Source organism: Salmo salar, chromosome 09 (genome assembly GCF_965601325.2).
Source record: "Salmo salar chromosome 09, fSalSal1, whole genome shotgun sequence".
NCBI classification, from domain to species: Eukaryota; Metazoa; Chordata; class Actinopteri; order Salmoniformes; family Salmonidae; genus Salmo; species Salmo salar.
In genome coordinates this window covers 79,302,501-79,330,360 of record NC_138299.1, presented here as the reverse complement: position 1 = coordinate 79,330,360, position 27,860 = coordinate 79,302,501, and the positions used below count along the sequence as shown (strand labels likewise).

Here is a 27,860-nt window from a genome sequence, read left to right as displayed (position 1 = left end):
ATGATGCATGCTGCTCCCGTACAATGCACGCACGCTCTTCCCGCCATGCGGTGTCATTCCTGAACATGCAGTCAGCTGTCGCGTGACTTTTGCCTTACCTGCATGGTCCATGATTTTCCCACATCCATGTAGCGTTGGGTTTTCTCTCTCGTTTTATATGCCGCGTTCCAGTAATAGTTGGAACTAGGAAACTCAGAAATGTAGGACTAGTAGCTATACAAGTACTGTGTTCAACGAATCAGCAAGGGGGCTCGCAGGTAGCCTAGTAGTTAGAGCGCTCGAATCCCGAGATGACAAGGTAAAAATATGTCGTTCTGCCCCTGAACAAGGCAGTTAACCCACTGTCCAGGGGCCAAATATGCCTCTCCGACATAAGGAATCACGTTAGCTCTATTCACGGCATTTCTATCTGCAACGTTCGAAAACGTTTGTCAACTGAACGTGGCCTTGGGACGCTGGATGAAACGTTTTGAGAGAAAGCCGACGTCATGTGTAGGCGTGGCGTGTGCCAGCGTGCCGGGTGTGCCTAGAGAAACCCACAGCAGAACAGTAAATCCAGTCTGGCCACCACGTTAACGTTTTAGTGGAATTTAGCCTACATTTTGCTCAACGTTACCCTCTGCTACTAGTTAAAAAGGGATTAATTAATAGCAGGCTATTTGAGAGGATAAGTTTGTCATTTACCTGCCCGACGGAAAAGCTGCACAGCATCTCTCAAATCGAGGTGAGGTGTGCGCTCTCTCTCTCGGACGGATGCCGAGGCACCGCTGCCGTAGTGGATGAGAACCAGTCAACCAGAAACGTTTGACATCTCTGTCGGAGCCCCAAACAGACAAGGCTACCTCCCACTTGATGACAGACAACATTTAAGTAAGTGTATATGTTGGTCAGTTGGTCAGTCCCATAGCTCTGCTGGCTAATAAATGTATGTTACCTGTGCAAACTCTGACAGGAAGGCAGACTGGATTCTACAGAGAGCGACGTCCTCTGATATCGGGGTAGTGCTGGCATCACCTCGCTGTATGGATACATTCGTTTACATTGTATCTTCTTTACAGAGTCCGTGTAAATCACTGTCTAGACTGCGGATGTTGCAACACGGCCATAATAGTATAATATACTGATCTTCAACTTTTTAGAGACAGGCGTATAGGTCAGGAATATGGATGCTGTGGTCTGCAGTCGGTGGCGGTTAATAGCTGGTGACATGTCCATCTCCAGATGTTGAAATAATATGTTGTGATTTATGGGTCTGGACTGTAGCCAACAACGGCTTGTTAACGTTGTGTATTACAATGGCTAGTAGCCTATATGACATTGGTGCATGGCATATGATAGCTAGGCAAAATAGACCTGATCATTAGTTAGGCTTTAACATGCTCGTTATGTTGCTCATGGATCACCAGCCACAGTCGGTTAGCTACGGGATGGAAATGACACGAGCACCGGTGGGGCGTGAGACTCTGGTTTATTACATGTGCGTATTTGCACGTCACGGGCTGTGCTCTTCATCATGGCACCCACCCATGGCCAATGGCGGAACATTGTGCTGAATGACAGCCTACTACTGACTGATGTGGACACCGGCCTGATGGTGGGTTGGCACAGAGCTCCACACAGCCGAGGGTGTGGTTGGACACACATCCCAGCCAACCCCCCCCCCCCAATCTCCCACGCAGTCGGGGTGATTTGACAGCTCATTAAAGAGTTGGCCGAAAGAAAAGCACTTCTCTGTCGGGTCCCTTAGAGTAGCCTGCACCCCTCCACCACGCTGTCGAACAAGCTTAGTATCTGTCGAGTGAGACTAGTCTACACTACACTACTGTATATTGCATAAAGCAGCTGGACGCACAGCCATTACAGTAACGGTGCGTCGGTAAAATCACCGGCGAAGCCAAGCCAGAAAAAATGCCATATTACAACATATGTGGTGTGATAATTGCGTTGTTTGCTCTATAACCTATTCATATACCTTGCGACCGTGATATATGCCTAAAGGCTAAAGCCGAGTCAATATGAAGACACAGTGGCAGAATAAATTCAACCACACCTTTGTTTCATCACGAAACGGGAGAGCAACCTGTCTGGTGAAGTCCACAACGCATATTACATGTAACAAACAGTTACATGACCTGCAGCATGGTAAAGAAAGTTCATCTTTCCGACATTTTCAGACCACTAAATAACTATTGATTTAGAACCATGGAGAATTACTGCAAGTCACGAAGAAAACAGGAGCTGCCTCCACTATTCCAGCCTCACCTCTACTTAGTATAATACAGTGACAACTAAAAGATACCAAAAACTATTTAGTTCAATCAACGTAAACTAAATATAATGTGGCTTCCATGGTTCTGATTTGTGTGTTTGTATGTGTTCATGCAAGAGGAAAATACATATCGACTCACTCTACTTCAAATCCAATTTTATTGGTCACATACACATGGTTAGCAGATGTTAATGCGAGTGTAGCGAAATGCTCGTGCTTCTAGTTCCGACCATGCAGTAATATCTAACAAGTAATCTAACAATTTCATAACAACTACCTTATACACACAAATATACTTGTAGGGAAACGCCAATGCTCTCCTCCTCTCGTTCATGGTTATGAAACGTCTATGACTGTCATACAGTACACACTTTTATTTTTGTTGTCCTACTGTAGGCTGCTAAAATGCTTGCTTGTTAGCCTAACTTCCTTTCATGGGCAAATTTTGCTAGTTTACATTAGCCTTCTATATCTAGCTACATATTGAACGTGCGTCCTCTGAGCCCAGGGCCACAATGTATTTTATGGTTGGATCAGAATCGGCGATATAATCATTGGCCTGTACGAAGAATTAAGTAAAAACATAAATCCAAATCCCTATCTCCATCCATGGCTAATTTAGGAAAGGGACCATTTTAGCTAGCTAGCCACCGGAGTACAACAACACAACGAGATGCAACAATTCAAGTTGTTTCTATCGATGACGTATTTCTCTGTGATAGGAGTGAAGCCAAATCCAAACGGGTAAAATAAAATCTAACTGGTTTCTCTTGATACTTTTTTTCACAGTTGAGCTCGCTCAGTTTAGCTCAATGCCGATTGACTATTATTTTATAGGCCAAATGCTCGCTGGCTTCCGGTTGGATTCAATGCTACGAGCAGCAACAATGTCATACTCTTTATAACCAGATAGCATCAGATATATGGCCTACACATACTTAGACAGAGGGGCGGTGTTTCGCTCGCTCGCATGCTTTCTCCGGTGAGATACATTCAGCCTCCTGCAAATTGAAGGAAAATTATGAAAACCCAGAGACGAAAGATACATTATTTTATGTTTTATTTTTTCTTGGAAGCCTGGCTTCCCTTGGCATCCATGAGTTCACGCCACGGATGATTTCTCCAAGTGGACACACTACATATGTGGCGTGCTTACATCATTATTGATGGCGGATCGCAGGTGCTTCGGGTGTGTGTGTGCACATGGGGATTAACCCAAATTTACCATCAGGTTTACTTTTTCCTAATTGGATTGTAGTACGGAAACATCGACCTAGAATAGGGGAACATCTTTAGGGCAACATCTGCCTGCCCTAGAGTGTTTGTTCTTTCCTCCTGCCCTAACTCACCCCTTCTCCTCTAACCCTCAAGCTCCTGACTATAGTCCCCCTTCCCTGTTATCCCTGCCCTTCTAATACATTTAGTATTGTCCTGCTCCGCCTTCCCTCCCCGTTTCACATGGAGAAGTACTCTCTCCTTGTTTTCAATGCTGGGTCTGTATCCCAGTTCCTCACCTCACCTCTGACCTCCTAGCCCTCTCTCCTTAGCCTTGAGAAGGGTTAGAGGTAAGAGAGACCCTCCTAGGAGTAGTCTTCTAAAAGCAGTGATGGGTTTCACACCCACAGACAGTCAGGCAGCAGTATGGAGTGGACATTTAGCCCAGTGCATTCAGACTGTGAGGGGGGGGGGGGGGGGGGGGGGGGGAAGAGAGAGAGAGAGCGCGAGAGAGAGCGAGAGGGGGAGGCTTAATGAGATTACTGGATGCCCTATCATCTGTGTGTGAGGGGATGAGGAGGGGCGGCTACTGCTGACACACACACAGCCAGACTCAGACAGCCAGCCAGACAGCCAGCCAGACAGCCACACAGACACACAGACACACAGACACACAGACACACAGACACACAGACAGTCACATGATGGTCCTACCAATGAGCACCCAACCGCTGCCTATTAACAGCCACACCTCTGCAGTACGATCGCACCCTCTCCTATTTAAGTCCCATCCATTGGTGCATCACATTCAGCATAGTAGTCCTTTAAATAGACTGCATGATTAGTGTTGAGCCCTGCGCCCCCTCCCTTCACCAAACACTGCAGCGCCCATCATGACTTGGACTGTTGTGAATACAGAGTTGTTTGTATACATGGTTGCTGTGTATGAATGACTAGACAGTAGCTATGTGTTTGTATTGGTCCAGTCATTGTGTGTGAATTGGGCTGTTAGTGTGGTTGTATGTGTACGGGATCATTTTATGAGAGTATTGTGTGGTTTTGACAGTATTATGGTTGTTTGTTGTTTTGAGTGAGTAGCATTGCAATTATAGTGTAGTTGTGTTTCGGTGTGGTGTGTGTGTGAATAGGTTGCTGTTATGTTTTTTTGCCACGTTACCCTGCTCTGCCTGCTGCCCCATAGGTCTATAGTTACCCAACCTCCCAGCCACTTAACCATAGCCAGCGGTGTTGGTGTAAAGTACTTAAGTAGTACTTTAAAGTATTTATACTTAAGTATTTTTTCAGGGTACCTGTACTTTACTATTTATATTTTTGACTACTTTTACTTCACTACATTCCGAAAGAAAATCATGTACTTTTTACTCCATACATTTTCCCTGACACCCAAAAGTATTAGTGACAATTTGAATGCTTTGCAGGACAGTAAAAAGTAGTGTTGGAGTGTTCCCCTGGCTGTCAAAAGAAGTATAAGGAATTTGAAGTATAGCGTTTACTTTTACTTTGTACTTTTACTCAAGTATGACAATTGAGTACTTTTTCTACCACTGTACTTAAGTACATTTGACTGAAGTAGTATTTTACTGGCTTACTTTCACTTTAACTTGAGTCATTTTATATTAAGGTATCTTTACTTTTACTCAAGTATGCCTATCGTTACCCAACCTCCCAGCCGCTGAACCGTAGGCCTATCGTTACCCAACCTCACAGCCGCTGAACCGTAGGCCTATCGTTACCCAACCTCCCAGCCGCTGAACCGTAGGCCTATCGTTACCCAACCTCCCAGCCGCTGAACCGTAGGCCTATCGTTACCAACCTCCCAGCCGCTGAACCGTAGGCCTATCGTTACCCAACCTCCCAGCCACTGAACCGTAGGCCTATCGTTACCCAACCTCCCAGCCGCTGAACCGTAGGCCTATCGTTACCCAACCTCCCAGCCACTGAACCGTAGGCCTATCGTTACCCAACCTCCCAGCCGCTGAACCGTAGGCCTATCGTTACCCAACCTCCCAGCCACTGAACCGTAGGCCTATCGTTACCCAACCTCCCAGCCGCTGAACCGTAGGCCTATCGTTACCCAACCTCCCAGCCGCTGAACCGTAGGCCTATCGTTACCCAACCTCCCAGCCGCTGAACCGTAGGCCTATCGTTACCCAACCTCCCAACCTCCCAGCCGCTGAACCGTAGGCCTATCGTTACCCAACCTCCCAGCAACTGAACCGTAGGCCTATCGTTACCCAACCTCCCAGCCGCTGAACCGTAGGCCTATCGTTACCCAACCTCCCAGCCGCTGAACCGTAGGCCTATCGTTACCCAACCTCCCAGCAACTGAACCGTAGGCCTATCGTTACCCAACCTCCCAGCAACTGAACCGTAGGCCTATCGTTACCCAACCTCCCAGCCGCTGAACCGTAGGCCTATCGTTACCCAACCTCCCAGCCGCTGAACCGTAGGCCTATCGTTACCCAACCTCCCAGCCACTGAACCGTAGGCCTATCGTTACCAAACCTCCCAGCCACTGAACCGTAGGCCTATCGTTACCCAACCTCCCAGCCACTGAACCGTAGCCCTATCGTTACCCAACCTCCCAGCCGCTGAACCGTAGGCCTATTGTTACCCAACCTCCCAGCCGCTGAACCGTAGGCCTATCGTTACCCAACCTCCCAGCCACTGAACCTTTAAGCCTATCGTTACCCAACCTCCCAGCCGCTGAACCGTAGACCTATCGTTACCCAACCTCCCAGCCGCTGAACCGTAGGCCTATCGTTACCCAACCTCCCAGCCGCTGAACCGTAGGCCTATCGTTACCCAACCTCCCAACCTCCCAGCCGCTGAACCGTAGGCCTATCGTTACCCAACCTCTCAGCCACTGAACCGTAGACCTATCGTTACCCAACCTCCCAGCCACTGAATCGTAGGCCTATCGTTACCCAACCATCCAGCCACTGAACCGTAGGCCTATCGTTACCCAACCACCCAGCCGCTGAACCGTAGGCCTATCGTTACCCAACCTCCCAGCCGCTGAACCGTAGGCCTATCGTTACCCAACCTCCCAGCCGCTGAACCGTAGGCCTATCGTTACCCAACCTCCCAGCCGCTGAACCGTAGGCCTATCGTTACCCCAACCTCCCAGCCGCTGAACCGTAGGCCTATCGTTACCCAACCTCCCAGCCGCTGAACCGTAGGCCTATCGTTACCCAACCTCCCAGCCGCTGAACCGTAGGCCTATCGTTACCCAACCTCCCAGCCGCTGAACCGTAGGCCTATCGTTACCCAACCTCCCAGCCGCTGAACCGTAGGCCTATCGTTACCCAACCACCCAGCAACTGAACCGTAGGCCTATCGTTACCCAACCTCCCAGCAACTGAACCGTAGGCCTATCGTTACCCAACCTCCCAGCCACTGAACCGTAGGCCTATCGTTACCCAACCTCCCAGCCACTGAACCGTAGACCTATCGTTACCCAACCTCCCAGCCGCTGAACCGTAGGCCTATCGTTACCCAACCTCCCAGCCACTGAACCGTAGCCCTATCGTTACCCAACCTCCCAGCCACTGAATAGGACCTTTGGAGTGCTACTGTCAGTTGTTCAATAAGTCAGTCATCAGTCACTGACTGACTGAATGACTGATGACTGACTGACTGACTGACTGAATCAGTCAGTCATCAGTCAGCCAGAACCTGGCCCGGGGCCTGGAGTCTGGCCGGACCTGTTCTGTAAATCCACAGTCTGCTCGTTCTCTCTTTCTCTCTGCTGCAGTTTTTGTCACAGCACAACCTGCTGAGACCACAGACTAGTGTACGTGTAAGAATCCTGTTGGGAAGTAATGTACAGTATGTGTTGAGTGTGCATCCATCCTTCCTTCCTTCCTTCCTTCCTTCCCTCCTCCCCTTTCCCCTTTCCCCTCCCTCCCTCCCTCTTATAGGTTCATTCCCAGCCCAGACAGTGTGGAGTGTAGTATTTGTGTATAAGGATATGTGTGTTTGTTATGTGTACTTATTGGGTTGTCTCTCTCTCTGTCTCACTTTAGTCACTTTGGCTAAGTTAATGTTTAACCCATCTTTGTCTGTGCATGTCTGTGGGCTCTGTTCTGCAGACTGGCCATCTGTGTTTGGTCATGAGCTCTCAGCTCCGGGCCAGTCTAAAGGCATCTGCCTTCACTGCTGCCCTGCTATTGCACTGAACTTATCAGATTATAGCTGCTATTGTCATTTCTGTAGTGTGGAAATACCACCTTTACTACAATGTAGTACAGAGTACACTATGTCAATTATGCTACCACAATAAAGGCCCACTCAGTACAGTGTAGTGTGAACCACAGTATAGGCCTCAGGGATGGAAGGCTCCGGAAGGAAGGTGTGTTGTAAATAATACCACCTTGTCTGGCGTAGGTTCTGGTTGGTCGTTTGGCTCAGCCGGTCCTGCTCGGGTTCTGGGTTCTCCTGTGTGGTGAGTATCAGTACTGAGGCATAGCTTCAGTTGTTGGTGAGACTGAGGCAGTGTCTGGGACTCGCATCTGAACTTCTGATGGTAGTGTTTTGGGTATTTGTTCTGTCAGTTCCTAGTGTTTTGGGAATGTGTTCTGTCAGTTCCTAGTGTTTTGGGAATGTGTTCTGTTTTGGGAATGTGTTCTGTCAGTTCCTAGTGTTTTGGGAATGTGTTCTGTCAGTTCCTAGTGTTTTGGGAATGTGTTCTGTCAGTTCCTAGTGTTTTGGGAATGTGTTCTGTCAGTTCCTAGTGTTTTGGGAATGTGTTCTGTCAGTTCCTAGTGTTTTGGGAATGTGTTCTGTCAGTTCCTAGTGTTTTGGGAATGTGTTCTGTCAGTTCCTAGTGTTTTGGGAATGTGTTCTGTCAGTTCCTAGTGTTTTGGGTATGTGTTCTGTCAGTTCCTAGTGTTTTGGGAATGTGTTCTGTCAGTTCCTAGTGTTTTGGGAATGTGTTCTGTCAGTTCCTAGTGTTTTGGGAATGTGTTCTGTCAGTTCCTAGTGTTTTGGGAATGTGTTCTGTCAGTTCCTAGTGTTTTGGGAATGTGTTCTGTCAGTTCCTAGTGTTTTGGGAATGTGTTCTGTCAGTTCCTAGTGTTTTGGGTATTTGTTCTGTCAGTTCCTAGTGTTTTGGGAATGTGTTCTGTCAGTTCCTAGTGTTTTGGGAATGTGTTCTGTCAGTTCCTAGTGTTTTGGGAATGTGTTCTGTCAGTTCCTAGTGTTTTGGGAATGTGTTCTGTCAGTTCCTAGTGTTTTGGGCATTGCTTCTGCGTGATGCTTGGCTGTTTGGAGCATTTGGGCGAGTTCAAAAGGGAAGCCTCTCGCTCTCTCCTCTCACCTCTCTCAAATAAATGGGCTTTATTGGCATGGGAAACATATTTTTACATTGCCAAAGCAAAAATTAACAGGTATTCTGCCGCTGTGTACTCTCTGTTTAGGGCCAAATAGTGCTCTCTCGCTCGGTGTTGTGAAAGTCCTCAGAAGTATTTCCTCATTAAGTCACCTTCTCCTATTCTGTTGTGTAATTAAGCCCTTTGTTGTGTTTGATAAGCAGATTGTCTCATTTAACTAGCTAGGCCTCAGAGGAGCTGTTCCGTCTTTCGCACTGGCTCCCTTTCATACGACTGACTGATTAAACATGGAACCATGATCACATGATTGCTATAAATAGAGTGTGTATACACTACAGTGGGTGTATGAATTAGTTGTGTAGACCAGTGAGAGTTATGGCCCTGTTAAATGCAGAGGATTTGATGGTAATGGTACTATATTACAGGTAGTCTCTCTCATGGATTAGGTTTTTAGAGACCTATTCAAATCGAGGTCAAATAACTCCATATGGTTGGATGATGTCTGTCTGTGTCACGTTGTATAATGATCGGAGACAGGCGCAGGAATACCAAAATCGTTTTTTTGATTATTTCTCTACCCAAAATAGCGTACGTCATGAACATGACGGGGACGAAGCCCAAAACAAACACAAACATATAAACTAGAGGTCGACCAATTATGATTTTTCAATGCCGATACCGATTATTGGAGGACCAAAAAAAGCCGATACCGATTAATCGGACGATTTTTATATATATATTTGTAATAATGACAATTACAACAATACTGAATGAACAATGAACACTTTCCTTTTAACTTTTAACATGAGTCTTCAATATTCCCAGGTAAGAAGTTTTATTATAGGACTATTTCTCTCTATACCATTTGAATTGCATATACCTTTGACTATTGGATGTTCTAATAGGTACTTTAGTATTGCCAGCCTAATCTCGGGAGTTGATAGGCTTGAAGTCATAAACAGCGGAATGCTTGAAGCATTGCGAAGAGCTGCTGGCAAACACAGTAAAGTGCTGTTTGAATGAATGCTTACGAGCCTGCTGCTGCCTACCACCGCTCAGTCAGACTGCTCTATCAAATCATAGACTTAATTATAATATAATAACACACAGAAATAAGAGCCTTAGGTCATTAATATGGTCAAATCCGGAAACTATCATTTCAAAAACAAAACATTTATTCTTTCAGTGAAATAAGGAACCGTTCCGTATTTTATCTAACGGGTGGCATCCCTAAGTCTAAATATTCCTGTTACATTGCACAACCTTCAATGTTATGTCATAATTACGTAAAATTCTGGCAAATTAGTTCGCAACGAGCCAGGCTGCCCAAACTGTTGCATATACCCTGACTCTGTGTGCAATGAACACAAGAGAAGTGACACAATTTCCCTAATTTAATATTGCCTGCTAACATGAATTTCTTTTAAGTAAATATGCAGGTTTAAAAATATATTACTTGTGTATTGATTTTAAGAAAGGCATTGATGTTTATGGTTAGGTACACATTGGTGCAACGATAGTGCTTTTTTCGCGAATGCGCTTGTTAAATCACCCGTTTGGCGAAGTAGGCTGTGTGTCACAGGGGTCGTTGAAAGGAGACCAAGGCGCAGCGTGGGTAGTGCTCATTCTTTTCCTTTAATGAATACACTTTCAACAACAAAACAACAAACGACCGAGAACAGTCCCGTCGGGTACACTAGACTAAACGGAAACAATCACCTGTCACGTTCGTCGTAAGGATGGGACCAAGGCGCAGCGGGAATGTGTATACTCATCTTCTTTATTTACGAAGAAAACCAAAACAAACACTTAAACAAAAATAAGGATGAAAAACAGGCCTGTAAGGCACACAGCTTACATACAGAACAACCTACCCACAAAATCCCATGGACAAAACACCCCTATTAAATAGGACCTTCAATTAGAGGCAACGAGAAACAGCTGCCTCCAATTGAAGGTCAAACCAATAAACTAATCATAGAAATAGACTAACTAGACACAGACATAGAAATAGACTAACATAGAACATTGCCCAACAAACCCCGAAACACACTAAACAAACACCCCCTGCCACGCCCTGACCAAACTACAATAACAAACAACCCCTTTTACTGGTCAGAATGTGACACCACCTACAAAACCCCATGAAAAACAGGCTGCCTAAGTATGGCTTCCAATCAGAGACAACGATAGACAGCTGCCTCTGATTGGAAACCATACCTGGCCACAACATAGAAAATGACAACATAGAATGAAACTCTAGACAACCCACATAGAAAACAGAAAACCCAAAACACACAGACAAAACACCCCGTCACGCCCTGACCAATCTACTAGGGAAAAATGACCTTATACCAGGGTCAGGACACTGTGATTCAATGATAAATTAACAGGCACCACATCGATTATATGCAACGCAGGACAAGCTAGATAAACTAGTAATATCATCAACCATGTGTAGTTAACTAGTGATTATGTTAAGATTGATTGTTTTTTTAAAGATACGTTTAATGCTAGCTAGCACCTTAACTTGGCTCCTTGCTGCACTCACATAACAGGTAGTCAGCCTGCCATGCAGTCTCCTCATGGAGTGCAATGTAATCGGCCATGATTGGTGTCCAAAAATTGCGATTACCGATTGTTATGAAAACTTGAAATCGGCCATTCCGATGAATCGGTCGACCTCTAATATAAACTCAGCAAAAAAATAAACGTCTCTTTTTCAGGACCCTGTCTTACAAAGATAACTTGTAAAAACCCAAATAACTTCACAGATCTTCATTGTAAAGGGTTTAAACACTGTTTCCCATGCGTGTTCAATGAACCATAAACAATTAATGAACATGCACCTGTGGAACGGTCGTTAAGACACTAACAGCTTACAGACGGTAGGCAATTAAGGTCCCAGTTATGAAAACTTAGGACACTAAAGAGGCCTTTCTACTGACTCTGAAAAACACCAAAAGAAAGATGCCCAGGGTCCCTGCTCATCTGCGTGAATGTGCCTTAGGCAATACATTGCAATGTCCGTGCTGTGAGATGCCTAACACAGTGCTACAGGGAGTCCTCGCAGTTGCAGACCACGTGTAACAACACCTGCACAGGATTGGTATATCCGAACATCACACCTGCGGGACAGGTACAGGATGGCAACAACAACTGCCCGAGTTACACCAGGAACGCACAATCCCTCCATCCGTGCTCAGACAGTCCGCAATAGGCTGAGAGACGCTGAACTGAGGCCTGTTGTAAGGCAGGTCCTCACCAGACATCACCGGCAACAACGTCACCTATGGGCACAAACCCACCATCGCTGGACCAGACAGGACTGGCAAAAGGTACTCTTCACTGACGAGTTGCAGTTTTGTCTCACCAGGGGTGATGGTCAGATTCGCAGGCAATCTCAACTCTGTGCATTACAGGGAAGACATCCTCCTTCATGTGGTACCCTTCCTGCAGGCTCATCCTGACATGACCCTCCAGCATGACAATGCCACCAGCCATACTGCTCGTTCTGTGCATGATTTCCTGCAAGACAGGAATGTCAGTGTTCTGCCATGGCCAGCGAAGAGCCCAGATCTCAATCCCATTGAGCACGTCTGGAACCTGTTGGATCGGAGGGTGAGGGCTAGGGCCACTCCCCCCAGAAATGTCTGGGAACTTGCAGGTGCCTTGGTGGAAGAGTGGGGTAACATCTCACAGCAAGAACTGGCAAATCTGGTTCAGTCCATGTGGAGGAGATGCTCTGCAGTACTTAATGCAGCTGGTGGCCACACCAGATACTGACTGTTACTTTTGATTTTGACCCCCTCTTTGTTCAGGGACACATTATTCAATTTCTGTTAGTCACATATCTGTGGAACCTGTTCAGTTTATGTCTCAGTTGTTGAATCTTATTATGTTCGTACAAATATTTACATATGTTAAGTTTGCTGAAAAAAAACGCAGTTGAGACTGAGAGGACGTTTCTTTTGTTGCTCAGTTTATATAACACAGGGCTGTAACCCAAACAAAGAGCAAGGTGTAAACCTCTAATAAATACACTGGATGAGACCCGTAATAATAATTGCACAGTAACAACAGAGCACAGGTACTTACAAGACCAACGGACATGGAACAATAATCAACAAGGACAACGGGGAACAGAGGGCACAAATGTAACATACTAATCAGGGGGAATGGGAACCAGGTGTGCGTAATGAGACAAGATAGTCCGGGTTGGTGGTAATGAATCCAGTTCAGTGATGCCTAGAAGGCCGGTGGCGTAGACCTCCGGAGCTGGTGAACGGAATGAGCAGCAGTACCGGGGGAATCCGTGACAATATGTAAACGTCAACCCTCATGGTTTGAGAGAGATCTGCTAATATGAGTGGTATTTAGTGTTAGTTTGTCCTTTACCCTCATAAAACAACACAGCTTCCAATATTACATTCCTGCTTTTCACGGGACCGTAAAAAAAACACACACACACACACACCACACACACACACACACACACACACACACACACACATATATAGTCAGTGGGGATGGGAACATCTGTTCCAGGGATGTGAGGTGGATGTCTTTGATGTTTTACTACGCTTACCAAGGAGGGGAACCCCTCCCCCATATGTTACTGGGTTTCATTTCCATCTAAACTTGGGCTGGATTCCATTATGAAATTTGTTTTCCTTTTTCCTTTGATGACTTAGTATAGTAGACGACTAGGACAACCTACTGAAGCCTTCCTACTGTTGTCTGTTGTCATGTTTTTTTTAAAGAACATGTAGGGTCACTTCCAGAGGGAGGGGTTTAGACGAGGGGATGAGTAAAGCCGTCAACATAGAGACACAGTCACTACCATTCACATTCCAAAACATAGATTAGAAAATGTGCATGGAATTCATATCGACAAATCCAGCCTGCAATTGGCCGCTAATTAAAGTACACCCATAAACACACATTGAGCTACCGGCTGAGGCATGCTTCTCTTCCTGTTGGTATTGATTGTGCAAACAAATGATTCAACAAACATGGGATTACCCCTTCCCCTGAAATATGAGCTTAGCACCTGGACTCATTCTGGTGAGGAATGAATGAATGAATTTGTGTTAGTGTAATTCGATGTTAGTGTGAATAGATGTTAGTGTGAATAGATGTTAGTGTGAATAGATGTTAGTGTTAATAGATGTTAGTGTTAATAGATGTTAGTGTTAATAGTGTTAATAGATGTTAGTGTTAATAGATGATAGTGTTAATAGATGTTAGTGTTAATAGATGTTAGTGTTAATAGTGTTAATAGATGTTAGTGTTAATAGTGTTAATAGATGTTAGTGTTAATAGTGTTAATAGATGTTAGTGTTAATAGATGATAGTGTTAATAGATGTTAGTGTTAATAGATGTTAGTGTTAATAGATGTTAGTGTTAATAGATGATAGTGTTAATAGTGTTAATAGATGTTAGTGTTAATAGATGTTAGTGTTAATAGATGTTAGTGTTAATAGATGTTAGTGTTAATAGTGTTAATAGATGATAGTGTTAATAGATTATAGTGTTAATAGTGTTAATAGATGTTAGTGTTAATAGTGTTAATAGATGTTAGTGTTAATAGTGTTAATAGATGTTAGTGTTAATAGTGTTAATAGATGTTAGTGTTAATAGATGTTAGTGTTAATAGATGATAGTGTTAATAGATGATAGTGTTAATAGTGTTAATAGATGTTAGTGTTAATATTGTTAATAGGTGATAGTGTTAATAGATGTTAGTGTTAATAGTGTTAATAGATGTTAGTGTTAATAGTGTTAATAGATGTTAGTGTTAATAGATGTTAGTGTTAATAGATGTTAGTGTTAATAGTGTTAATAGATGTTAGTGTTAATAGATTTTAGTGTTAATAGATGTTAGTGTTAATAGTGTTAATAGATGATAGTGTTAATAGATGTTAGTGTTAATAGTGTTAATAGATGTTAGAGTTAATAGTGTTAATAGATGTTAGTGTTAATAGTGTTAATAGATGTTAGTGTTAATAGTGTTAATAGATGTTAGTGTTAGGGCTAGGGGGCAGCATTTGCACGTCTGGATAAAAAAAATGTACCCGATTTAATCTGGTTACTAATCCTACCCAGTAACTAGAATATGCATATACTTATTATATATGGATAGAAAACACTCTAAAGTTTCTAAAACTGTTTGAATGGTGTCTGTGAGTATAACAGAACTCATTTGGCAGGCAAAACCCTGAGACATTTTCTGACAGGAAGTGGATACCTGATGTGTTGTATTACCTTTAAACCTATCCCATTGAAAAACACAGGGGCTGAGGAATATTTTGGCACTTCCTATTGCTTCCACTAGATGTCACCAGCCTTTACAAAGTGTTTTGAGTCTTCTGGAGGGAGATCTGACCGAACAAGAGCCATGGAACGATGATGTCCCATTAGACACCTGGCGCGCGAGTTCATGTTGGGTACCCTCGTTCCAATACGTTATAAAAGAGTATGCATTCGTCCACCTTGAATATTATTCATGTTCTGGTTAAAAAAGGCCCTAATGATTTATGCTATACAACGTTTGACATGTTTGAACGAACGTAAATATATTTTTTCCCCTCGTTCATGACGAGAAGTCCGGCTGGCTTAGATCATGTGCTAACAAGACGGAGATTTTTTGACATAAATGATGAGCTTTTTTGAACAAAACTACATTCGTTATGGACCTGTGATACCTGGAAGTGACATCTGATGAAGAGAATCAAAGGTAATGGATTATTTACATAGTATTTTCGATTTTAGATCTCCCCAACATGACGTCTAGTCTGTATCGCAACGCGTATTTTTCTGGGCGCAGTGCTCAGATTATTGCAAAGTGTGATTTCCCAGTAAGGTTATTTTTAAATCTGGCAAGTTGATTGCGTTCAAGAGATGTAAATCTATAATTCTTTAAATGACAATCTAATATTTTACCAATGTTTTCTAATTTTAATTATTTAATTTGTGACGCTGACTTGACTGCCGGTTATTGGAGGGAAACGATTTCCTCAACATCAATGCCATAGTAAAACGCTGTTTTTGGATATAAATATGAACTTGATAGAACTAAAAATGCATGCATTGTCTAACATAATGTCCTAGGAGTGTCATCTGATGGAGATTGTAAAAGGTTAGTGCATCATTTTAGCTGGTTTTATGGTTTTGGTGACCCTGTCTTTGACTTAACAAAACATTACACACAACTCTTGTAAATGTACTGTCCTAACATACTCTAAATTTATGCTTTCGCCGTAAAACCTTTTTGAAATCGTAAAACGTGGTTAGATTAAGGAGATGTTTATCTTTCAAAGGGTGTAAAATAGTTGTATGTTTGAAAAATTTGAATTTTGACATTTATTTGGATTCAAATTTGCCGCTCTTGAAATGCACCTGCTGTTGATGGAGTGCACCACGGGTGGCACGCTAGCGTCCCACCTAGCCCATAGAGGTTAATAGTGTTAATAGATGTTAGTGTTAATAGTGTTAATAGATGTTAGTGTGAATAGATGTTAGTGTGAATAGATGTTAGTGTGAATAGATGATAGTGTTAATAGATGTTAGTGTTAATAGTGTTAATAGATGTTAGTGTTAATAGATGTTAGTGTTAATAGATGATAGTGTTAATAGATGTTAGTGTTAATAGTGTTAATAGCTCTTAGTGTTAGTGTTAATAGATGTTAGTGTTAGTGTTAATAGATGTTAGTGTTAATAGTGTTAATAGATGTTAGTGTTAATAGATGTTATTGTGAATGCAAGTGTTTTGTTCTTTGTGTGTATGACTGTCTCTGTGCATGTTTCTCTCTCTCTCTCAATTCATTTCAATTAAATTCAAGATGCTTTATTGGCATGGGAAACATATGTTAACATTGCCAAAGCAAGTGAAGTAGATAATATACAAAAGTGAAATAAACAGTAAATATTACACTCATAGAAGTTCCAAAAGAATAAAGACATTACAAATGTCATATTATGTCTATATACAGTGTTGTAACGATGTGCAAATAGTTAAAGTACAAAAGGGAAAATAAATAAACATAAATATGGGTTGTATTTACAATGGTGTTTGTTCTTCACTGGTTGTCCTTTTGTCATGGCAGGTCACAGATACTGCTGCTGTGATGTCACACTGTGGTATTTCACCCAGTAGATATGGGAGTTTATCAAAATTGGATTTGTTTTCGAATTATTTGTGGGTCTGTGTAATCTGAGGGAAATATGTGTCTCTAATATGGTCATACATTTGGCAGGAGGTTAGGAAGTGCATCTCAGTTTCCACCTCATTTTGTGGGCAGTGTGCACATAGCCTGTCTTCTCTTGAGAGCCAGATCTGCCTCTCTCTCTCTCTCTCTCTCTCTCTCTCTCTCTCTCTCTCTCGCTCTCTGTTCTCTCTCTCTCTCTCTCTCTCTGTCCCTCTCTCTCTCTCTGTCTCTCTCTCTGTCCCTCTCTCTCTCTCTGTCCCTCTCTCTCTCTCTCTCTCTCTCTCTCTCTCTCTGTCTCTCTCTCTCTCTCTCTCTCTCTCTCTGTCTCTCTCTCTCTGTCCCTCTCTCTCTCTCTGTCTCTCTCTCTGTCCCTCTCTCTCTCTCTCTCTCTCTCTGTCTCTCTCTCTGTCTCTCTCTCTGTCTCTCTCTCTGTCCCTCTCTCTCTCTCTGTGTGAATGGGAGAATGAGATCCCTGCTTTCCCCTCCACTTTGCTCTGTGACATCATCATAGCAACGGAAGGGATGGAAGGAGGAAATGTAGGGCAGAGTGGGGAGAGGAGGAGGAGGGCGTTCAGTGTGTCCTGCAAGCTGTTACAACAGACACATTTCTCACTCTTTCTATCTTCAAATCTCTATCTCCACTTCTCCCTTCCTCTCTAGCTCCCCCTCTCTCTCTCCATCTCTTCCTCACTTCTTGTATTCACCCAGTGCGTGCCTGTTCATTCTGCCTATCGCTGTGTGGTGGAGAGCTCCCCTGCCCCCAGCAATGCATTTCTGACTCTCAGTCAACCTCGTCTGAGAGATGGTCTTCAGATAAAGAAATCATGTCGTCTGTGTATGTTTAGTGTGAGTGCAACGCAGATGTTTGTGTGTGTGTGTGTGTGTGTGTGTGTGTGTGTGTGTGTGTGTGTGTGTGTGTGTGTGTGTGTGTGTGTGTGTGTGTGTGTGTGTGTGTGTGTGTGTGTGTGTGTGTGTGTGTGTGTGTGTGTGTGTGTGTGTGTGTGTCGAGAGGTCTGAAATCCTCCAGGAGGCTCTTTCCTCTTTCCCAGGGTAATTTGCTGTGGGATGAGTGAAGTTTAAGAGCAAGGGTAGTCTTGGTAACAATTGCTGCCATCTGTGTGAGTAGTGTGTGCGTGTACACGTGCGTGTGTGAAAGGATGGAGCAGCCTGCGGGCTTAATGCTTCATTCAACTAAATGTTGAATTATTGATTTAATACTCAGTAGAATGGGAAGGTCACTGGGTTACACTGGAACACTTCCACAGCATTATGAATGTAGAAAGAGACACTTCAGTCCATTCTCAACGTGGACATTCCAGGACAAGAGGGTACTGTTGATATATTCTGTCATTCTGTATAATAAAACATTCTCCTGTCTGCAGTCCAACCCTTAGACAACATGGCTCCCTACAAGAACCTCATTAGAACTACAAAGTCGGTTCCGTGTGGCTCACAACACCAGGGTTGTGGGTTTGATAAAATGTAAGTCGCTCTGGATAAGAGCGTCCGCTAAATGACAAAAAATGTCAAATGTAAAGAGAAGGGCAAGGAGAGAGGAGTAGCGTGGGGCGGGGCGGGACCAGGGGAGGACCGGCAGAAGGGTGGGAGGTTTGAGATAAGGATAAGGGACAGGCTAGCAGGGGTCTGAGGTTAATGTTACTCCCTCTGATAGCAGAAGAGGGCTTCGGGGAGAGGAGAGACTGAATCATTTGTGGTAGTCCCAGACAGTCCAATAATAGAGGGTTCTCCTGGCTGTAGGGTTCTCCTGGCTATAGGGTTCTCTTGGCTATAGGGTTCTCTTGGCTGTATGGTCCACTTGGCTGTAGGGCTCTCTCTTGGCTGTAGTGTTCTCTCTTACTATAGGGTTCTCTCTTGGCTGTAGGGTTCTCTCTTGGCTATAGGGTTCTCTCGGCTATAGGGTTCTCTCTTGGCTGTAGGGCTCTCTTGGCTGTAGGGTTCTCTCTTGGCTATAGGGCTCTCTCTTGGCTGTAGGGTTCTCTTGGCTGTAGTAGTGGTAGAGGGTTCTCTTGGCTGTAGTAGTAGTAGAGGGTTCTCTTGGCTGTAGTAGTAGTAGAGGGTTCTCTTGGCTGTAGTAGTAGTAGAGGGTTCTCTTGGCTGTAGTAGTGGTAGAGGGTTCTCTTGGCTGTAGTAGTAGTAGAGGGTGTAGTAGAGGGTTCTCTTGGCTGTAGTAGTAGTAGAGGGTTCTCTTGGCTGTAGTAGTAGTAGAGGGTTCTCTTGGCTGTAGTAGTAGTAGAGGGTTCTCTTGGCTGTAGTAGTGGTAGAGGGTTCTCTTGGCTGTAGTAGTAGTAGAGGGTTCTCTTGGCTGTAGTAGTGGTAGAGGGTTCTCTTGGCTGTAGTAGTAGTAGAGGGTTCTCTTGGCTGTAGTAGTGGTAATGCCACTTTAAGAACGTTTACATATCTCACATTACTTATCTCATACAGTATGTACTGTATACTGTATCCTACACTATCTATTCTATACTATCTATTGCATCTTAGCTGCTCTGTCACAGCTCATCTGTATATTTTATACTTATATATTCTCATCCCTTTACCAGATTGTGTGTATTAGGTTTTGTTGTTTAATTGTTAGATATTACCTGTTAGATACTGCTGCACTGTCAGATCTAGAAGCATAAACATTTCACTACACTCACAATAACATCTGCTAACCATGTGTATGTGACCAATAACATTTGATTTGATGTGGAGGTGTGTTTGTGTTTTGTGTGTGTGTGAGGGGGCGCGTGAGGATGGCTGGGGGATGGATGCAACACTAGGACCCCTGTCCTGAAGTTGGAGAATTTACAATTTTTCAAACACCTGAAACAGTTTTTTTCCTGCAATCTAGAGCCATAATCATAATGTTTAATTCTATGTTAAAAGATATGTTTTTCTGCATATCTAAGCATGTCTCTTGTGCTGTCTGTATCCTCCTGACTAGTGGTTCTTTTTTAACAAACTAAATAGGCTCAAATCTGGGTAAAAGATTGAAAGGAATGTGAGTCTAATTCAGTACATTTAGTAATTGCTTGCTTTTGTAAAGTCTACCAACCTTGCCAGCAGGATTGCCTGCTAAAATAGTTAGAATAAACTAGCTACTCTAACTTGATTGATAGTTTGAAATGGCTTCTTGGTATCTAGTTATGAGGTTGGGACATTGGGAACCTATCTGGCTAGCTAAAGACAACTTCATAAAATTGCTAAGTGGCTAGTAGTATTACAGAGAAACAACAAACAAATATATGTATGTATGTATGTATGTATGTATGTATGTATGTATGTATGTATGTATGTATGTATGTATGTATGTATGTATGTATGTATGTATGTATGTATGTATGTATATGTATATATATATGTGTGTTTTTTAAACAGGACAAATCTGAGGGGGGCACATGGCGCGTGTGTGTGTGTGTGTGTGTGTGTGTGTGTGTGTGTGTGTGTGTGTGTGTGTGGTGTGTGTGTGTGTGTGTGTGTGTGTGTGTGTGTGTGTGTGTGTGTGTGTGTGTGTGTTTCTACGTCTCATAATATAGTATTTTCCTCAGGCTCCACTGTGCTAGGCTATGATTTGATTTTCACACAATACTTGTTGCCTCATATCTGAGGCATTCACTTGATGTAGTAATGAAATGTAGCCTGTAACAATGAGTATGGTTACATGCACACAATAATACGATGACTGTGGATAGTCAGATTAATATAATGGTTTAAAACGTTTACATGCTTTGCAAGAACAACGATTTTCCTAATAATCCTGTTTCCATGGACACATCTGAAATCGAGCTTCCTGATGGGATTTAAATCACCAATCATAATAAACGCTCTACCACAGTGACCATGTTATTTTGGGGAAACCTATTTCATTCTGAGTTCAGACATGTGAAGTTTGTATGAGAAAACAATTTGTAAGATTCCTACTTTCAGTTTTCCAGAACTTACTTCACTCGTGCTAAAGAGGGAGGCTTGTGCTACTGGTGCTGCCACATGTGCAGATCAAATATACAGCTGGAACTCTGATTCAGCCTGTTTACATGTCCTAACAATTACAAAGATTGCTCAGAAATACATGTGTTTTAATCGGCGTGTGCTTACTTCAATTTTGACCGTACGCCGATTTAAGATAAGCAGAGTAAAGTGTTTACATGACTATTGCCATACTCGGCCTACTGCCATAATCAGTTTAAAATGGAATTATTAGTGTGCATGTAATCATACTCAGTGCTGTGACTAATCTGTTGCTCCTCTCTCACTCTCTCTCTCTCACGCTCTCGTTCTCTCGCTCTCTTTTTGCATGCCTGCAGGACAGACAGGGATCCCCAGCCAGTGATGTAGATGAGGATGATGAAGGCACATAGGGAAGGCTGTGTGGGGAGGAAGTACAGCGCTTGAGTCCACTTCCTCATCCACTCTGAGCCGTACCTTCTAATTGGGCGGACGGAGCACGATGTCATCGACCACGCACACCTCAGCCCCGCATCCCAAGAAGACGCGCGGGAAGGAGAGGACTGAGGTCATGGGCGACTTTGCGCAGACAGCCAATGAGGAGTTTCGGAACAAGCTGATGGACATCCAGATAGAACTGCAGCAGGAGAAGGGCAAGGTAGGCCCCTCCCCTCTGATGATGATAAGGAGGAAATTGATGATGTTGATAATGATATCATTATCTGTTGGTCTTTTGTGATCTACTGTTAATGATACTATGAAGAATCATTATCTCTCTTTTTCTTATTCCCTTACCTACGTCACTCTTTCTCTCCTCCTCTTCCTCCCGTTTGTCTCTCCCCTCTCCTCTATCCCACGCTCCTCCCCCTCCCCTCTCCTCTATCCCACCCTCCTTTCCCTCCCCTCTCCTCTATCCCACGCTCCTCTCCCTCCCCCCTCCCCTCTCCTCTATCCCACACTCCTCCCCCTCCCCTCTCCTCTATCCCCACCCTCCTCTCCCTCCCCTCTCCTCTATCACATGCTCCTCTCCCTCCCCTCCCCTCTATCCCACACTCCTCCCCCTCCCCTCTCCTCTTTCCCACACTCCTCTCTCTCCCCTCTCCTCTATCCCACACTCCTCTCTCTCCCCTCTCCTCTATCCCACACTTCTCTCTCTCCCCTCTCCTCTATCCCACACTCCTCTCCCTCCCCTCTCCTCTATCCCACACTCCTCTCCCTCCCCTCTCCTCTATCCCACACTCCTCTCTCTCCCCTCTCCTCTATCCCACACTCCTCTCTCTCCCCTCTCCTCTATCCCACACTCCTCTCTCTCCCCTCTCCTCTATCCCACACTCCTCTCTCTCCCCTCTCCTCTATCCCACCCTCCTCTCTCTCCCCTCTCCTCTATCCCACACTCCTCTCTCTCCCCTCTCCTCTATCCCACACTCCTCTCTCTCCCCTCTCCTCTATCCCACCCTCCTCTCTCTCCCCTCTCCTCTATCCCACCCTCCTCTCTCTCCCCTCTCCTCTATCCCACACTCCTCTCCCTCCCCTCTCCTCTATCCCACACTCCTCTCCCTCCCCTCTCCTCTATCCCACGCTCCTCTCCCTCCCCTCTCTATCCCACACTCCTCTCTCTCCCCTCTCCTCTATCCCACCCTCCTTTCTCTCTTCTCTCCTCTATCCCACCCTCCTCTCTCCTCTCCTCTATCCCACCCTCCCCTCTCCTCTATCCCACCCTCCTCTCTCCTCCGCTCTCCTCTGTCCCACGCTTCTCTCTCTCCCCTCTCTTCTTTCCCACACTCCTCTCTCTCCCCTCTCCTCTATCCCACGCTCCTCTCCCTCCCCTCTCCTCTATCCCACCCTCCTCTCTCCTCCCCTCTTCTCTATCCCACGCTCCTCTCTCCTCCCCTCTCCACTATCCCACCCTCCTCTCTCCGCCCCTCTCCTCTATCCCACCCTCCTCTCTCCTCCCCTCTCCTCTATCCCACCCTCCCCTCTCCTCTATCCCACGCTCCTCTCCCTCCCCTCCTCTATCCCACCCTCCTCTCCCTCCCCTCTTCTCTGTCCCACGCTCCTCTCCCTCCCCTCTCCTCTATCCCACCCTCCCCTCTCCTCTATCCCACGCTCCTCTCCCTCCCCTCTCCTCTATCCCACCCTCCTCTCCCTCCCCTCTCCTCTATCCCACCCTCCCCTCTCCTCTATCCCTCCCTCCCCTCTCCTCTATCCCACCCTCCCCTCTCCTCTATCCCACCCTCACCTCTCCTCTATCCCACGCTCCCCTCTCCTCTATCCCACCCTCCCCTCTCCTCTATCCCACCCTCCCCTCTCCTCTATCCCACCCTCCCCTCTCCTCTATCCCATGCTCTTCTCCCTCCCCTCTCCTCTTCCCCACACCTCTCTCTCCCCACTCCTCTATCCCACCCTCCTCTCCCTCCCCTCTCCTCTATCCCACGCTCCTCTCCCTCCCCTCTCCTCTATCCCACCCTCCTTTCCCTCCCCTCCTCTATCCCACGCTCCTCTCCCTCCCCTCCTCTATCCCATCCTCCTCTCCCTCCCCTCTTCTCTGTCCCACGCTCCTCTCCCTCCCCTCTCCTCTATCCCACCCTCCCCTCTCCTCTATCCCATGCTCTTCTCCCTCCCCTCTCCTCTTCCCCACACCTCTCTCTCCCCACTCCTCTATCCCACCCTCCTCTCCCTCCCCTCTTCTCTATCCCACGCTCCTGTCCTCCCCTGGGTAGGTCTCTAAGCTGCGAGAGCGTCTCCAGGAGCAGAGGCAAGCCAGGGAACTGGAACAACACAAACACACGGTGGTCCTCACCGACCTCCGCGCCAAACTGCACGAGGAGAAGCTCCGCGAGCTGGCCGCCGCCCGCGAGGCGTTGGCACGGCAACACGAGTTGGAGCTGGCGCGTACCATTAAGATCCGCGACGGGGAAGTGCACCGGCTGCAGGGGCTGGTCCACGCACTGAGGGACGGGGCTGCGGACAAGCTGAAGAGTGCCCTGCTAGGGGAGGCCCGGGAGGAGGCCAGGAGGTCCTTCGATGGGGAGAGACTCAGACTACAGCAGGAGGTAGGCTGGCCTGGGGGCTCAATTTGAATCCAACCTGCATTGTGCTATTTGCACAGTGGTTTTCTACCCCGTGGCCAATCAGAATCTTAGCCTGGTGTGGGTCAGGCTACTGTTAATTCCTTCTACCAGCTAGACTCCCCTCGCAGGTAGATGCCTTGTTTCAAGTCTGTGTTTAGTCTGGTCTTGAAAGTTGTTGTTCAGAGCATCTTCTTTGTTTCTAAAAGTCATGTGACATTACTATGTCCCCAATCATCTTAATTGCTTCAGGGGGCGTATACTTGAAGTGTATACTAGATGGGAAGTGTAACGCTATACACACTAGCTGTGTGTGTGTGTGTGTGTGTGTGTGTGTGTGTGTGTGTGTGTGTGTGTGTGTGTGTGTGTTGTGTGTGTGTGTGTGTGTGTGTGTGTGTGTGTGTGTGTTCCCCCCAGGTCCTGAAGCAGGAGACGGCACGGAAGCAGGTTGAGGAGGCTCTGTCTAACACGCTGCAGGCAGACAAGGCCAAAGCAGCCGACCTCCGAACAGCCTACCAGCAGCACCAGGATGAGATCAACCGCATCAAGAGAGACTGTGAGAGAGACATCCGCCGGGTGGTGAGTCGACCGTAACATGGCCGCACACCACGTGCCTGTCTGCAAACCATAACCCCGACCACAAACCATAACCCCGACCACAAACCATAACCCCGACCACAAACCATAACCCCGACCACAAACCATAACCCCGACCATAACCATAACCCCGACCATAACCATAACCCCGACCACAAACCATAACCCCGACCACAAACCATAACCATAACCCATAACCCCGACCACAAACCATAACCCCGACCATAACCCCGACCATAACCATAACCCCGACCATAACCATAACCCCGACCACAAACCATAACCCCGACCACAAACCATAACCCCGACCACAAACCATAACCCCGACCATAACCATAACCCCGACCATAACCATAACCCCGACCATAACCATAACCCCGACCACAAACCATAACCCCGACCACTAACCATAACCCATAACCCCGACCACAAACCATAACCCCGACCATAACCATAACCCCGACCACAAACCATAACCATAACCCCGACCATAACCCCGACCATAACCATAACCCCGACCACAAACCATAACCCCGACCACAAACCATAACCCCGACCACAAACCATAACCCCGACCATAACCATAACCCCGACCACAAACCATAACCCCGACCATAACCATAACCCCGACCACAAACCATAACCCCGACCACAAACCATAACCCCGACCATAACCATAACCCCGACCACAAACCATAACCCCGACCACAAACCATAACCATAACCCCGACCACAAACCATAACCATAACCCATAACCCCGACCACAAACCATAACCCATAACCCCGACCATAACCATAACCATAACCCCGACCACAAACCATAACCCCGACCACAAACCATAACCCCGACCATAACCATAACCCCGACCACAAACCATAACCATAACCCATAACCATAACCCCGACCATAACCCCGACCATAACCATAACCCCGACCATAACCATAACCCCGACCACAAACCATAACCCCGACCACAAACCATAACCCCGACCATAACCATAACCCCGACCATAACCATAACCCCGACCATAACCATAACCCCGACCACAAACCATAACCCCGACCACTAACCATAACCCATAACCCCGACCACAAACCATAACCCCGACCACAAACCATAACCCCGACCATAACCATAACCCATAACCCCGACCACAAACCATAACCCCGACCACAAACCATAACCCCGACCACTAACCATAACCCATAACCCCGACCACAAACCATAACCCCGACCACAAACCATAACCCCGACCACTAACCATAACCCATAACCCCGACCACAAACCATAACCCCGACCACAAACCATAACCCCGACCATAACCATAACCCCGACCATAACCATAACCCCGACCACAAACCATAACCCCGACCACAAACCATAACCATAACCCCGACCACAAACCATAACCATAACCCATAACCCCGACCACAAACCATAACCCATAACCCCGACCATAACCATAACCATAACCCCGACCACAAACCATAACCCCGACCACAAACCATAACCCCGACCATAACCATAACCCCGACCACAAACCATAACCCCGACCACAAACCATAACCCCGACCACAAACCATAACCCCGACCACAAACCATAACCATAACCCATAACCCCGACCACAAACCATAACCCATAACCCCGACCATAACCATAACCATAACCCCGACCACAAACCATAACCCCGACCACAAACCATAACCCCGACCATAACCATAACCCCGACCACAAACCATAACCCCGACCACAAACCATAACCCCGACCACAAACCATAACCCATAACCCCGACCACAAACCATAACCCCGACCACAAACCATAACCATAACCCATAACCCCGACCACAAACCATAACCCCGACCACAAACCATAACCCATAACCCCGACCACAAACCATAACCCCGACCACAAACCATAACCCCGACCACAAACCATAACCATAACTCCTGATTGATCCCAACCCACATCACACAAAGTCCATGTGCGAGACTGGAGTGTCTGGTCTGGTGAGTGACCTGAAAGTTAACCAAACTTCAAACCAAATTAGGACCATAAACCATATAAATCATTAACCATAGCTAACTGAAATGGGAACCACTCTCTAACTATAGATCTCCTTCTCTCGTTCCGTTCCGCGTATGCACTTCTACTGAACTTTAACTTACTGTAGTCATCTGACGGAGAGCTTGAATTGCACTGTGTTGATCTCCAGTTGTATTTAACTGAGACCCAGATAACACAGAGACTGATTAACTACAGCACAGAAGAACAGTGGAAAAACAGGGCCATAAAGGAGATCTCTGCAGCTGCTTTACAGCCACAGCTATATTATTTCACAAGGAAACAGAAGGGGTAAAGGAAGAGAGAGGGATGAGAGAAGGGGGTGGGATGAGGACAGGTTGAGAGAAAAATGGAGGGAGTGTGAACTAAGATTAATGAATGAAATTCTCTCAACAATGTTGACGTCGTATAATTTGTTGGGGCCCTAGTCTGTGGTTGGAGAATAATGAGCTGGTTTGGAAGGAGGAGAGCAATGGGTTGGAGAATAATGAGCTGGTTTGGAAGGAGGAGAGCAATGGGTTGGAGAATAATGAGCTGGTTTGGAAGGAGGAGAGCAATGGGTTGGAGAATAATGAGCTGGTTTTGAAGGAGGAGAGCAATGGGTTGGAGAATAATGAGCTGGTTTGGAAGGAGGAGAGCAATGGGTTGGAGAATAATGAGCTGGTTTTGGAGGAGGAGAGCAATGGGTTGGAGAATAATGAGCTGGTTTGGAAGGAGGAGAGCAATGGGTTGGAGAATAATGAGCTGGTTTGGAAGGAGGAGAGCAATGGGTTGGAGAATAATGAGCTGGTTTGGAAGGAGGAGAGCAATGGGTTGGAGAATAATGAGCTGGTTTTGAAGGAGGAGAGCAATGGGTTGGAGAATAATGAGCTGGTTTGGAAGGAGGAGAGCAATGGGTTGGAGAATAATGAGCTGGTTTTGGAGGAGGAGAGCAATGGGTTGGAGAATAATGAGCTGGTTTGGAAGGAGGAGAGCAATGGGTTGGAGAATAATGAGCTGGTTTGGAAGGAGGAGAGCAATGGGTTGGAGAATAATGAGCTGGTTTGGAAGGAGGAGAGCAATGGGTTGGAGAATAATGAGCAGGTTTGGAAGGAGGAGAGCAATGGGTTGGAGAATAATGAGCTGGTTTGGAA

General features: G+C 45.8%; 1 protein-coding gene across 1 annotated transcript in view; it reads left to right on the top strand.

Moving 5' to 3' along the window:
• The first annotated feature begins 354 nt into the window (after positions 1–354).
• Positions 355–27,860, top strand: part of LOC106611901 (janus kinase and microtubule-interacting protein 1) — a 55,089-nt gene continuing 27,583 nt past the window's right edge. Inside the window, exons 1-4 of the mRNA XM_014212557.3 lie at positions 355–870; positions 21,354–21,652; positions 23,715–24,047; positions 24,480–24,641. Of these exons, the coding sequence (XP_014068032.1) occupies positions 21,497–21,652; positions 23,715–24,047; positions 24,480–24,641 (651 nt within the window). The 5' untranslated portion in view covers positions 355–870; positions 21,354–21,496. The remainder of the gene's footprint in view (positions 871–21,353; positions 21,653–23,714; positions 24,048–24,479; positions 24,642–27,860) is intronic.